The sequence below is a fragment of the Ursus maritimus genome, unplaced genomic scaffold (assembly GCF_017311325.1).
Source record: "Ursus maritimus isolate PB19 unplaced genomic scaffold, ASM1731132v1 scaffold_14, whole genome shotgun sequence".
NCBI classification, from domain to species: Eukaryota; Metazoa; Chordata; class Mammalia; order Carnivora; family Ursidae; genus Ursus; species Ursus maritimus.
The window spans coordinates 58,268,213-58,282,474 of NW_024423786.1; the positions used below are offsets into that span (position 1 = coordinate 58,268,213).

A 14,262-nucleotide genomic window follows, 5' to 3' on the forward strand; every position below is an offset into this window, starting at 1 on the left:
CCAGGATCAGCTCCACCTTCACTTCCGGCTCACGGCCTCCCAGGAGCTTGGCAGGGTGCTCGTGCTCAGAGGGGTTCACAGTGAGTGAGTCCAGTCCCCCACTCCCCTTCCCAGTCCCCCTGACTCCGGGCATTGGGTTGTGTATTCGGCAGAGGTTGGAGGGTTCACCTCATGTTTTCCTCCTCCTGGCCCCCACCCACTGCCAAGGTGCCAGCTTGCACACCTGAGCCAGGTCCCTTCTGTGGGCCTGCAGGCCCGTCTGCCCACCCACCACAGTGGGGGTTGCATGTGACCCCTGACTGTCCCCTCCAGTCTTCATCTGCTGCCTGCTGTTGTCTGCACCTGTGTTCGGCTATCTGGGTGACCGGCACAGCCGCAAAGCCACGCTGAGTATTGGGATCCTGCTCTGGTCAGGGGCAGGCCTGGCCAGCTCCTTCATTTCCCCCCAGGTAGGTGCCCTCATCCCTACAAGGCCCCCTGGGGACCTGCCCCTGCCTGCTTCCTCCCTTGGAAAGGCGACTGGGCCTGTCTCCATCCATCCCGGGCTCCAGGCTGGCTGCAGGGGTGTCCTAGAGAGGACCCCCTTAGATGCTCTCAATAGGAGCCTTCCTCGCCTGCACCTCCCACTGCTGCCTGTGGGGGGTGGGAGGGGGTGATCGCTACTGTCTGGAGGAGCTGGCCAGCCTGGCAAGGGTGACGCCCAGAAAAAGGGCTCCCCTGGGCCTGGGGCCAGCGGGGGCTGCGGGCACCAGCAGGGGGCACCTGTGTGATGAGGGGGACCTGGGCGGGGAGGCTAGCCAGGGGTCTTTAGCCCTGCCCCCCTCCTCCTCCCCTGGGGGCATGTGTCCAGTCACTCCGGTCCCTTGCCCTGTGGGTGATCTCGGGACTCACTGGGGTCTTGTGTCTGCTTGCCCAGTATTCCTGGCTCTTCTTCCTGTCCCGGGGAGTCGTGGGCATAGGCTCGGCCAGCTACTCCACCATCGCTCCCACCGTCCTGGGCGACCTCTTTGTGAGGGACCAGCGGACCCGGGTGCTGGCCATCTTCTACATCTTCATCCCCGTCGGAAGGTTGGTATCACCCAGGACCCACTTCCCTAGTGGTAAACTGAGGCCCAAGGGAGCCAGAACAGAGGCAGGACTGGGGATAGGATTTGAATCCCAGCCCTCCTCCTTCCTTACCATGTCCCTTTACCTCTCTGGGCCTCAGTTTCCTCATCAGTAAAGGGGGGCGAGAACACTGGCCAACGGGCTGTGTCAAGGGTTACAGATAATCTGGGTGCTCCCTCTACCCTAGGACACTCGGGAAGGCTTGGGGAGTGTGTGGGGCTGGGCCAGGCACCCCCGGAAGGGGGTGGGTAGGTCAGAGTGGGATTTGCAATCCGACCTCTGAGCTCTGATCCAGGTTTCCTGGAATCGCTTGACTCAGGCAGGGCTGAGCCTTGGGTCTTCAGAGAGGGCGGCACTGGGCAGTGGTGCTGGGGATGGGCCTGGAGCCAGAGGTCACCAGTGACTTGACCAAGGGCAGGGGACATCTGGGCCTCACGTGGCTCACTTTTCCCGTGACAGGGCTGTGAGCAGCAGAAAGCCAGCTCCTTGGGGTGGCGTGCCCCAGCTCAGGCTGGCCTTGCAGGCTTGGACCTGCCCCCACCCTCACTGCCCATTCCCCTTGCCCCTCTGTCGCAGTGGTCTGGGCTACGTGCTGGGGTCGGCCGTGTTGCAGCTGACTGGGAACTGGCGTTGGGGCTTCCGAGTGAGTCCAACCTCCCTTCTTCCCTCCAATCCCCCTGGGCTGGCAGGGACTTTCCAGCCTCCAGTGGCCTTAGCCACTTGGCACGGTCGCTGGCGCCATGGGGGGTGTCAGACGTTGGCGGCTTCGGACATTCGATGGAACATGACTGTGGAGGTCACGGCCCTGGGTGCAGATGCTGGCTGCTGGGTTTGCTAATGGTGTGAACTCCAGCAAGTTGCTTGTAACGTGGTGGGGGGAGGGGGGGTCCGTGCTGCATCATGGAATCTTGCGGAGGGACAGACAAGGGTGGGAACAGCCTAGGGCAGAACAGGCCTGGCGGGTAGAGGTGGGGAGTACTCCTGGTAGGGCTCATGGGCCCCAAGGCAGTAGTGTCTCCTGGACACATTAAAGGAAGTCCCAAGGGGACCCGACTCCCCAGAGAGGCTGTACTCCTAGGGGTGAGGGAATGTCAGGCTCTCTGTATAACCCGCAGCCGATAAACGAGCCCTCTGCCCCACCCCCCGGGCACAGAGCCTCCCAGACACTGGGCCACATGGTTCATCACCGGCAGGATCTCCTGGGTCCTGGGCGAGTGTGTGCGGTCCTGAGCTGCCTGGGCCCTCCTGTGCCCAGGTCATGCCTTGCCTGGAAGCCGTGGCCTTGATCCTGCTTATCGCGCTGGTTCCAGACCCACCCCGGGGAGCTGCTGAGAAGCAGGAAGAGGCCGTGGGGACCCCGAGGAGCAGCTGGTGTGAGGATGTCAGGTACCTGGGGAGAAAGTGAGTGTCCCCACTCCCCCCTGCACACCCCTGAAACCCCAGCAGCCCTGCCCTGCCTGTCTCCGCCTCCAGGCAGCCCCAGTGTTCAGTCTTCTTCCTCCTCTGAGCTCCCACTCACCAACAGAGGCATCCCTCCCTCACTTCTCGCCTTGCCCTGTGACAGAACAGGGGCTGGGAGGAAGGGAGGGAGGGAAGGAGGGAGGGAGGGAAGGGGGAGGCCGCGTGAGCTTTGACTTCAGCTTGGCCACTGCCTTATCCCCAAGTGACCTGCCACTTGGAACCTTACTCCCCTCATTTATTCAGTGGCCGTAATTCTCCCAGGGTTGCCGGGAGGATGCGGGGAGTTAATCACTCACCTCTACAAGCCTCGTGGGAGTGCAGGCATCCTCTGTTCCAGGCATGGGCGGGGAGGCAGGCAGGAGTCAACTGCACTCCCAGGCCTCACGATTTACTGGAATGTGGGGCGCGGACAGGACCCAGCTCTCTTTGATACAGAGCCATGCGACCAGTGGAGGGCACTTGGAGGAAGGTGGGGGCAGCGGGGACAGCTTCCTGGAGAATGTGCTATTGGCATTGGGCCTTCTGGGATGGGGAGAGCGGGTCCTGCAGAGGGGAAGGAGGAAGGCCCAGCGAGAAGGGAAGTGTGGAGGGGGGTGTGCAGGGCTCTTAGGGAATGTCAGGGAGGATCCAGAGCCTGGAGCCCCCCCCACCGGAGCGCCTGGTGTGGGGGTGTGTGAAGGGTGCAGCCAGGCCCTATGGCCCCAGCCCTCTCCTGGTGGTCTCAGCCAGGGCACTTTCTCTTGCAGCTGGAGTTTTGTGTGGTCGACCCTGGGGGTGACCGCCATAGCCTTTGTGACTGGAGCTCTGGGCTTCTGGGCCCCCAAGTTTCTGTTTGAGGCCCGTGTAGTACACGGGCTGCAGCCTCCCTGCCTCCAGGATCCATGCAACAGCCAGGACAGGTGAGGGGCTTCTGAGAGCCCGGGGCACCTGGCCCAGGTCAGGGCGCTCTTGGTGGGTGAGTGCTCTGGCGGTTCTGAGCCCCAGGGCTCAGTGTCTCTGTGGGGAACCCGGGACTTGGGACCTAGGGGGCAGATAGCCGGCCAGGTTCCAGGTCTGGCTGAGCTCCTGTGGCTCTGGGTGTCCACAGGTAAGCAGCCTTGTCCCCTCTGGGCCCCAGTTTTCCCACTCTTGGGCTGCTGTGGGGGGTCCACAAGGCCCTTCGTAGAGGGGTGAGGCTTATGTGGGGCCTGTGGGACGATGGGACCCACAGTGTGAGGCCATCCCATTTTACAGATGGCTAATCGAGGCACTGGCATGCCTCATCACTTACGGGGCTCAGGCAGTTCACACGTGCCCGCATGTGTTCTCTGCTTCGTCTGGGGCACAGCCGCCAGGATGTTGGGGTAGGAGAAAAACCACATGGAAGGCAGTGTCCCCCTGCTCCCACTTGTCCTGCTCGGTGCCCAGGCCAACACCTCTCCAGCTCAGCTCCGGGCCCCGTCACTCCCTTTCTCCTCTTCCTCGTCTCCTCTGTGCTCCTCAGTCCCTCTTTGCTCATGCCCTTCCCTGCGGCCCTGCTCGCCGGGGCTCAGTGACGTGGTCTGTGCCACCACTGTCATCTATGTCCACCTTGTCTCTGTCTCCATCTCCCCCACTGGGGCCCAGAGGGAGCTTAACGTGATTTCCAGAATGTCCCACGCCCTCTCACTTGTCTGTGCCTCGGCCTGAGCTGGGCCTTCTGCCTGGACCTCCCTTCCCTTTTCCCATCGTTACTTCTTAAGGGTTAATGTTAGTTCAGGCCCGAACAGGGAGCATTTTAGCTGAAAAACCCTCTGAGGGCTTATGAAATGTATTATGGAAGGAGGAGATGGAAGATCAGAAAGGTTGAGTGAGTTGTCCAGGCAGCAGAGCCAGCCTCAGACCAGCTGACTGTGAAGCCAGTGCTCCTAACACCACATCCTGGGGCCCCAGGAGCTCCTGTGACCTCTGGCCGACTGGGACCTCATGGCCTGCTGGTTCACTGCAGGTGCTCAGGAGGAGCGTGGGAAGGAGTGAGGGAAGACATCCAGTGAGGTACAGCTTGGACACATGGGGGTCCACAGCAGCCTGGACACGTGGGGGGGGTCCGCAGCAGCCTGGACACACGGGGGGTCCATAGCAGCCTGGACACATGGGGAGCACAGGACTCGTGTTCTCGTCTGGCGCTCGCTAGGTCTGAATCCCTGGGCAAGTCAGTTCCTCTCCCTCAGCTTCAGCCTCGTCCTCCCACTCGGCTCATTCACACACCCCATGTGGCCCACGTGGCAAGTGGCATAGGTGTGGTGCTTAGAGCAACAGAATTGTTCTCTGAGGTCCGGAGGCCCAGCGTCCAGAGTGGTTTCACGGGGCCAGAGCCAAGCTCCCTGAGGCCACACCCCCACCAAGCCTCCGGGGGATCGTCCTCCTGCCTCTTCCCCTCTGGGGGCTGCTGGGGTGCCTTGGCTTGGGGTCACATCCTCAGTCCCTGCAGCCACGGTCGTGTTGCCTTGGCCTCTGTGTCTCAAGCCTCCTTCTGCTTCCCTCATAGAGATGCTGGTGGATGCCTGTAGGGCCCCTTGAATACTGAGGATAACCCCCATCTCAGGACCCTTAACGTAATCCTGTTGACAAAGTCTGTTTCGCTGTATAAGGTCACAGTCACAGGTTCCAGGGATTAGGACATAGACACCCTGGGGACATTACCCAGCTGCCACAGCTTAGGTAGAAGGTCCCAGTGTTGGGGTTCTATACCCACCTCAGCTATTAATACACCCTCCATGGTTGCGGTAAGCCCGAGGGTGAGGGCATGGCAAGGGCAGGAAGCTTCAGAATGCAGGATTCCAGCTCAGCCCCTGGAGAACTTCCAGCACTCAGAGCTGGCCCACATGGAAGGGGCTGTGGGGGGGTAGTGAGCCTCCCGCCCCGCGGGGCATGGAAGTAGGAGCCGGACGGCTGCTTCTCCAGGCCTGTTGTGCAGAGGGTCAGCATAGAGCTTGCAGGACTTTAAGGACCCTCTTGGCTCTGAGAGTCTGATTCTGGGAAGGCCTTGTGGGGTGGGGTGGGGTGGGGTGGACTGCTGGCTGGGTCTGTCCTCTGGCCACACTTGCTGCTCAGGGCCCAGTGGAGGGCCCTGTCTGAACAGTCAGCCCTAAGTCTCACAGAGGTCTCCAGCACCTGCCAGGGCCCCGCTCAGAACAGGACTCCAGGGTGGATGCGTCCGGGATCCGGGGTCACATGACCAGGCTGCAAGGTTGGGAAGGTTCCCTGAGCATCTCTAAGCCTCCGAGGACGCACGTGCCTCGTTGGGTAGGCAGAGGGTTAGGAGGCCCTGGCTGAGCCAGTGAGGGGCTGTGTGACCCGGGGCAGGTCCCCGCCCACTCTGGGCTCTCCACTCTCTCCTATAAGCCAAGGGGAGGGGGCAGGGGAACTAACCCACTCGTCGTCAGCCTGTGGGATGGACATTTCACAGACGTTGTGCAGAGGGAAGGCGGGTTTTGGGAGACGCGGTTTGTCGGTCACCACAGTCTGGCACCTGTCGCGGCCTTGCGTCACGGTGGGAAGTCATTGCTGTGCCGTAAGGGAGGCAGTAGCGTCTTTGGACACCCGTGGTCTGGGAGGGGATGCTGGAGAGGGGTGGGAGGGGCAGCGGTGCTCCAGGCCAGGGGAGCCAGGAAGCATAGCTGAGTCCGAGGTGACGCAGAGGGAGGGGTGGAGGGGGATGAGTGGGACGTCACCGGGGGCTGCCGGGGCCCGTCCCTGTGCTGCTGGGAGCTTACCTGGGCACCACGGGAGCCACTGAGGGGCTGGCTACATTTGGGCTTCACACTGGCCGGGCTCAGCGTCCCTTTGAGCCCTTTAGAAGGGGGCTCGGGAGGGCGGGTTGACCAGGAGGGCGAAGGCCCTGGCCCGGCTGCCTCCTCGCTGGGCACTTGCGCTCTCAGCACCCTCAGCCTTGCCCTGCCCATCTGTCCAGCTGGGAGTCTGGGACGATCCACGAGCTCGTGGGCTCACACGTATCTGTGCTGCCAGCCTGGGGTCAAGACAGCAAGCCAAACCTGGTGCCTGTCCTCCAGGACCTCGGGCTGGTGAACGACCTTGATGGCGCAAACAGAAGGTGCTCGGGGAGCTGACGGGGGCGAAGGAGTCAGCGGAGGGGCGGGGAAGGCATCTCCGGAGAGGGGGTATTTGTGAGGGGTCTTGAAGGATGAGTAGAAGTTTGGTAGGTGGGAGAACTAGTGAAGAGTGTCCAGAGGGAGGAGTAAAAGTAGGAAGTGCAGACAGAGACTCGCCTGGGGGCAGAAGAGGTTGGAGCTGGGGGTCGGGGCCGGGGTCAACCAGGCTCAGACCACGAAGGGCCACGTTGGTCATGGTGGGTTTGCACAAATCCGGTGGGTGTCTGAGAGCTGGTGGAGGGTTTTAGGCCGGGGTTGGGCAGATCTGTATTTTAGAAAGCACCCTCTGGGGACCCGTATGGGGTCTGTTCTGGGGGGACAGCTTTCCCCAGGGGCGGGTGCAGGGGGCGCCGAGGGCAGCTGAAGGAGGCAGTGGGTGGGAAAGGGAGTGGAGTTAGGAGGGGGCGGCTTGAGAGTTGTGCCAAGACCGCGTGGAGCTGTGGGGTTCAGGAGGGTGTGTGCGAAGCTTGATAAGGGCCGGGTGTGTCCTAGGAGCTCCATAGATGGCACGTTTACTTACCTCTGTTCCCATTCGTGGGGGGCGGCGAGAAGGTTTGGCCAGAGTGGGACAACTGAGATTCCTGAGGGGGGCCATTTGGGACGGTGAGCGGCTGGAGGGGAGGCATGCTGGGCTGGTCACCCCCATGACAGGTGACATCCCCAGGATGAGGCAGGAACGGGGATGGGGGGAGGGGGAGCACGTGGGCCCCTGATCAGGACCCTGAGGACCCAGGGGCCTTGGTTAGGAGGGAGGGGGAAGGGCCCACAGCCACACTCCCCGTAGGTACCTGGTCCTGCACTGGGGGCTGAACCCCAGGACAGGGCTAACCCCACCTGGCTGACTGACCCTGCCCTCTTCTTTCCCCTCAGCCTGATCTTTGGAATACTCACTGTGGTGACTGGCATCATTGGGGTTGTCCTGGGAGCAGAGGCTTCAAGAAGGTACAAGAAAGTCAACCCGCGGGCTGAGCCCCTCATCTGTGCCTGCAGCCTGCTTACCGCTGCCCCCTGCCTCTACCTGGCTCTTGTCCTGGCCCCGGTCACTCTCCTGGCCTCCTATGTAAGTGAGGGCCCTTGGCGTGGTGCGGGGGTGGGGGGCGGGTGGGTCGGTCCTGTTCACGTGGGCCGGAACTGTGCCCGGTCTCTACTTCTGTTTATCAGTCCTCCCAGGCAGCGTCTGGTATCCCCATTTCACAGATGCGTACATCGAGGCTCGCCAAGAGTAGCACAGCTGGGAAGGGACAGAACTGGGATTTGAGCCTGAGCCTTTCTGACTCTACAGTGTGTCCTCTGAGCCACTGTTTGACACTTTGACTGCAGACAGTGGGGCTCGTTCGTTCCTCGGCTATGCCGTGAGCTCGAGGAGACATGGGGTGCAACAAGGGGAGCGAGGCCCAGATCGGTCACGGCCAGAGCCGGCACCACTGTAAGGGTGACGGTCTGACACTACCCCACGTTCCAGGCCCGTGTCCCATCACCGCCGCGCACCGTGGCCATGCCAGCGACAGGCTCGCGCCTCCCAGCCTCAGCCAGGGACACCCTTCCCTCCTGACTCCTCCTCTGCAAGGCCCGGAGCAAAGGCTACTTCTCCAAGAGCCTTTCCAGGCCATTCCGTGCTCATGCTTGGGCTCAGGGCACCATGTGTCCATCAGGCACCGTGGGGAATGGGGGGCTCTATGCACCCCACACACACACATGCCCAGCAGTGTCTCTGGCTCCCCATGGCCCCAGCCCTGATGGTCCCTCCCAGTGGGAAGGGACCCGTGATTCTGCCCTCGCCAGACGGGCTCCCTCCCGCTCCCATTCAGTCCCAGGGCCCTGGGGACCCCCACCACGGACACAGATGCCCCCAAGCAGGGTGGACTCAGAAGGCAAATCACTAACGGCTTTACTGGTCTCCGACCCACGATGAGATCCCACAGCTCTTCCAGTTACGGTCGTGAACGGAAGAAGCCTGGTCCCATTTCAACCAGAACTTCAGGTCTGCTTCCCAGCACTCTCTGTCCAGGCCCAGAACGTTGCACTGGGCAGGAGGGAGCTGCGGGCGGTTTGGTCCTTCTCGGTCCACCTGCGGCCTGGTCCCCAGGGCAGCCCCTCGCCTCCGGGTTGGGGGAGGACGGCCCGAGCTGGAACGGATTCCCAGAGTCCAGACTGGCTTTGCTGTGGCCGATGCCAGGCGCTGGCCGGGTCTGCGCATGGGGCACTCTGTGGGTTTGGGGCCCTGGTATTTCATCGTCTGACTCTTGGTGCCGGTGACACCGTCGCCTCCATCTTGACCTGGCTTCCCTCCACTCTTGCTCCGTGGTGGCCCTTCCGGCCGTTCCTGCCTGGACCCTGTCGCTGGTCCCCTCTCCTGACCCTCAGGCCCGGCTTCTCTGTGGCGTCTGTCATAGCCCTGCATGCCCTCGGGTCGTGCCTCGGCCAGTCATCCTCCTGCGAGTGCTGGGGGCCCCCGCAGTGCCCTCAGGGGCGGGAAGGTCAGCATTTCACTGGCATCCTCTCTCTGTGGGTGGGTCGCCCGGAGCCCCTTGCCAGCGTCCTCACTCTTCAAATGAGCCCTCCGCAGCCCGAGCCTGCAGCAGCCTTCCGTCTACATGCCGGGTGGGGGTGCGGCTGTCCCCCAGCGCCGAGGGCGGGGCTGGTGCATCTCTGGCCGTGTGGGTGCTGCCCCCCACCCCCCCCCCGGTCCAGCCGTGGGTGGGCTTCTGCCAAAATCCCTGGATCACAGACAGGTCCTGCTGGCTTGCGTTCTGCACGTGCTCCCCTCGCGGGGAAGAGGGCTTCTCAGCCCCACTTACAGATCGGAAGACAGGCCCAGAAACAGCACCACAGACAGTGGACAGACGAGACCGACACTCAGCCCTCAGCCCCAGACTCCGTACTGACCCCGTCATCCCCAGGGGGAGGAGCAGAGCCTGGCATACACTAGGTGCTAATAAATGCCTGTGTGCACATTGACATCCTGGCTGAGGGAGCGGAAGACTGAGCAGGACCAGCGTCCCGGCCGGTGGGGGCTGTGTGGGCCTGACCTTGCAGGCAGATGGAGGCCCACCACGGGCCTGTCCCTGCCTCGGCCGGGGCCGCGGACCCCTGCCAGCTCTGCTTCTGCCACGGTCTCAGTTGGCTCTGGGAGGCGGCTCCTTGGCTGTGTTTGGGGGACACAGCTGTCTCCCCTCTGCAGCCTGGCGCGTCTCCAGAGCTGGATGGCTCGTCTAGAAATGACATTGCCCTGGCTGACAGAGCCAGCTGGAGAAATTCTTCTCGAGGCCTGGCACAGGGGTGGGGGCTGCGGGGCTGCGGGGCTGTGGGCAGGGCTGGGACAAGTCCCTCCTCTGGTGCTGGGAAGCTGCTCCTTCCTGTGGCTCGTGTTTGGGCACGGAGCCCCCCAGCCACGCTCCAGCCTTCCAGGAGCAGTGCGCAACCTTCCGGACCTCCTGAGTGGGAGCCGGCTCCGTGCCTCTGCCGGTGTCTCTGACATCTAAGCAACGTTCGGGCTTGAGATCAGGCTCCAGGTCCTTCCCACCTGCCCGGCACCAGCCCAGAACCCTCACACGTCCAGGCCTATGCTCTTCTCCCGGTGCCCTCTGCCTGGCGTGGTGCACGCCTTCTGTCTTTCTCCAGGACCGGGGCCAGGAGCCGCCCTGCCGGGCCCCTCGCCTTGCTGCTCACCCACTGCCGTCTTTTCCCCACGCGGCCAGTGACACCGCGGACCTTCCCGGGCGGCTTGGTGCCCCTGGAACCCAGTCCAGCTCCTCCTCCCGGTGAACGTCCCAGATGGCCTTCACGGCCGAGTCCCCCTTGCAGGCCCCTCCTGGTTCCCTCCCTGCCCCATCCCTCCTCCAAGCCTTCCCTGACCGCTGGGCGCCACCCTGGCTCCCCTCCCGGTGCTCTCTGCGCCGTCTTCCTCATGCTCAGACCCCTCTCCCAGCCCCGGGGGCCCCAGGGGTTCCCATCGTCGTCCATGCTGGGCCCGAGACACAGTGCCCGGCATTCACATCATTCATTCATTCAGCAAACACCGAGTGCCTGTAAGGGGCGTGCTGGTTTGAACGCCGCAGACACGGCAGCGGGTAAGAAGGACTAGAGCCTCTCTGTGGGGTTACGTCCTCGCCGAGGGGGCAGTGGGCAAGCAAGACAACAGCAGGAGTGCACTTCACCATGTTTCAGGGGACGCAGCGTTTGGGATAAGGAGGGCCAGTGAGACGGGGAGGGCGTGGGGGCGGATTTGCACGGCCAGGGGCTCCCCAGGAGGCGGTGTTGGGGGGAAACCGTGGAGGTGTCTTGAAGGAGGTGAAGGGGGCTGGCGTGGGTTGCTAGGGTCCTGAGGCAGATGTGCACCTGCTGGGCCCGAGGGGCCACAAGGACCCCACACTTAGTGTGGAGGGACGGACAGGAGGACGGGTGGGGGTGGGCGGCACAGGGCCTGCATGCATTGGGTGGGACGGGCTCTGACGAAGAGCGAGGAGTTGGCGCCGGGCGAGGGGTCTGTCGAGGTGACCGCGTGGCTTGTCCGTGAGCGCTGCGGTGTGCCGATCGCCCCCGTGCGTTAGCCGGCCTGGCACGCCCGCCGCGGACCCTGTCTTGGCCGTGCTGTGCCGTCGCTGCCGGCATTGCTGACGTGGGCTTGTGGTGGTGAGGCTGGGACTTTGGCCTCTGCGTCCACGGGGGACAGTGGCCTGCGGTTCCCTTGTGGTCTTTGGGGCTGGCGTCAGGGCGACGGCCCCACGGAACGCCTGACGAGTGCTTCTTCGTCTGCCATTTTGGGGAAGAGTTTGGGAAGGATCTGTGCTCATTCACCTTTAGACGTTTTTGGAATTCACCAGGGAAGCCATCTGGTTCTGGGCTTCTGTTTGTGGAAGTTCTGTGGTTACAGACTCGGTGTTCCCTTGTTATAGATCAGTTAAGGCTTTTTCTTTTTTTCTGTCATTTTCGCTAGTTGGCGGCTTTCTAAGACTTTGTACCCTGTGTGGGTGTCTGATGTGTTGGCGTGCAGTGGTTCGTAGCAGCCCCTTCCAGGCCTTCCCGTCTCCGCGAGGTTGGCAGGCGTCCTCTCCCAACCTGGTTTGGTGACGACTGTCCGCTCCTTTCTTCCTGGTCAGTGTCAGTTTGCTGCCGCTTCGGTTTTATTGATTTTGTCTATTGTTCTGTTATCGGCCCACGTTTAGCAGGATCCATCTGGCTTCTGTGGACTCAGGCGTGGGAGGCGCCAGGCTGTGGCCCTGATCTGGGTGAGGCGGTGAGGCCGCGAGGAGTGGGCCAGAGCTGCCATGCGGAGGTGACAGAAGTGGGTGGATCATAGGTGTTCTTGGAGGAATTTCCTGATGACTCCCTGTGGGGTGTGAGAGAACGAGGAGGGGCAGGGGCCTCGCCGTCTGGAGCAGGGCTGTGGCCGTGGGCAGGCGCAGCGGGTTTGGGTGCTGTGGCGGGAGGTGGGCGTCCCAGGGGAGGTGCTGGTGGAGAGTTCGACGTGGAGTCTGGAGCCGGGGGACACGATGTCACCCCTAAAACCTTAACAGGTGGGGACTGACGGCGGCCCACCAGGAAGGACTGTCATCAGGTTGGGGGACATATGGGGTCGATGTCAGAACGGGCGTCCGAAGAGGGCTGAGGAACCGACTTGTGTTCAGAAGAGGAAGAGTCACTTGCGTCCCTTCCGTCCGTCTGCCTGTCCACATATCCCTTCAGTTTCCCAGATTCCAGCACCCAAACCAGTTCTTCCCGCACTGTCTTTGACCGTCGGGGGAGAGGGATCGGGCGTCTTGGGAGGGCGCCTGGAAACGCGGGCACGTGGGCGCGTGTGAGCGTGCACTGTTGGGTGAATATCCTTAGATCTGTAGGTTCACGCGTGCACACGCGTGGTCTTGCATGTGTGCATCTCTGTGCCTACGCGGTCGTGCCGAACGTGGGTTGCCTGTGTGTGCGCGGTGTGTCCGCGTGTGTCTGCGTGTGCTGTTTCGCATACGGGTCTGTGCATGAGCGTGCACACGTGTGTGTCAGGCAGCCGTGCGGCATGCGTGTGCACACGTGTGTCTGCGGCTGAGGAGGGCGTCTGACCCGCTACATGGCGAGGAGGCGTTTGGGGCAGCGTTGTGCGCCTGCCCCACGTTTCCTGAAGTAGGGGCCGTGCTGTGCTGTATGTTTCCTGGCAGCGAGGTTCCCTGAGCTCACCAAGTCTGGTCTGGGGCCTTCTCGGGGGGCCGTGCCCGTAGCCGCCCCCAGGCAGAGAGCCTCCCACCTCGCCCCTCCTTCCGGGCGGCTTGGCAGGGCACGTGGGCTTCTCGGCTGTTAATTAGGATCCAGACACGCACAGCAGGTCTTGGCTCACACCCCCTTCCTTGGCCTCCTTCCCAGAGCTACTGCCCTTCAGCGGAGAAGGGGGTTATACTCGGGGCCCACGGCAGCGGCACCACCATCGCCAGCCTGGAGGACGTGGCGGCACGTTGAGCACCCCCTCAGGTGGGCTTTGCGGTCCAGATGGGGGCAGGAGTCAGGGGATAGGTGTGCACGTGCGTGGAGGGCTGGGGAAGGTGGGGACGTCCGTCATTCCTGCTCTGCACTGCCAGCCGTGTGAGCCGGGCCAAGAGCTTGGCCTTGCTGAGCCCCGAGTCTCTAACGTGGGCTGCTAGTCCTTGCCTCTTGGTTTCCCTGAGGACCTCACCGAACTCCCACGCCTGTTCTAGTTACTGCGGGTACCTGACGAAACTCAGTGGTTTAAAACAACAGGAACACTTGTTTTGCTCATGCGTTTGCTGTTTGGGGGGTTGGGGGTGGGGATAACTTATCTCTTTTCCGCTTGAGCTTAACTGGGCAGGATGGGGCGTGGGGCCGGAATAGCTGCCCGTGACCTCCCCACGTGGCTGGGGCTTCCGCACAACATGGTGGCCGGCCCCTAAGGACTAGCGTCCCGAGAGGGCCCGGTGACGTCGTATTGCCTTTTGTGACCTGCTCTTGAAGGTTACACGCGTCACTTTTGGTGATTTCTGTGTTTCACTCGAGTCACAACTGCTTGGTCAGAATCGAGGGGAGATTGTCTTTTGATGGGGCTTTTGAACGAGTAGGTGGAGAGATTCAGTGGCTGTTTTGGGTAAATACAGTCCGGGCTCCTCTTCCACCGCGCTCTGGGTCCTTGACGTCCGGCACTGGGGGAGGAGTCCGGGCATGCAGCCACGAAGCCCCACAGGTGTGGACCACTCCCAGGGGGCTTCTTCTGCCCTCACAAGCAGAACCCTTGGAGCGGGGTCTTCATCCTCAAACCCCTGCTCAGCAGTGTGAGATGGCTGGGAATGAGCAGAAATGTTCACTCACTCACCGCACACCTCTTGTGTGCCAGGCACCGTTTCGGGCTCTGGGGATCCAGCACCGAACAAAACAGGGAAAAATACGTATGTAATAAATTAAACATGTAAAATAAATGGTACGTTAGGTGGGAATGTGTTCTGTGGAGAATAGCAGAGCAGGGAAAGGGGGCAAGAGGAGGGACTGGGGCCGGGCCAGGTGGTCAGCGAGACCTTGCCGAGATGGTGACACTTCCGTAGCGGAGCGAGGGACGGAGCTGGGTGGATAT

The 14,262-nt window shown here is 62.4% G+C and overlaps 1 protein-coding gene across 5 annotated transcripts in view; it reads left to right on the plus strand.

Annotated features, from left to right (window-relative positions):
- SPNS3 (sphingolipid transporter 3 (putative)) overlaps nt 1-14,262 on the plus strand; it is a 36,644-nt gene that overhangs the window by 7,522 nt on the left and 14,860 nt on the right. For 3 of the 5 annotated variants that reach the window (XM_040629834.1, XM_040629836.1, XM_040629837.1), the window contains exons 3-8: nt 313-449; nt 917-1,068; nt 1,684-1,750; nt 2,363-2,508; nt 3,315-3,467; nt 7,569-7,758. In XM_040629834.1, coding sequence (XP_040485768.1) covers nt 313-449; nt 917-1,068; nt 1,684-1,750; nt 2,363-2,508; nt 3,315-3,467; nt 7,569-7,758 — 845 coding nt within the window. The remainder of the gene's footprint in view (nt 1-312; nt 450-916; nt 1,069-1,683; nt 1,751-2,362; nt 2,509-3,314; nt 3,468-7,568; nt 7,759-14,262) is intronic. The other 2 variants (XM_040629835.1, XM_040629838.1) reach the window with 2 other exon arrangements.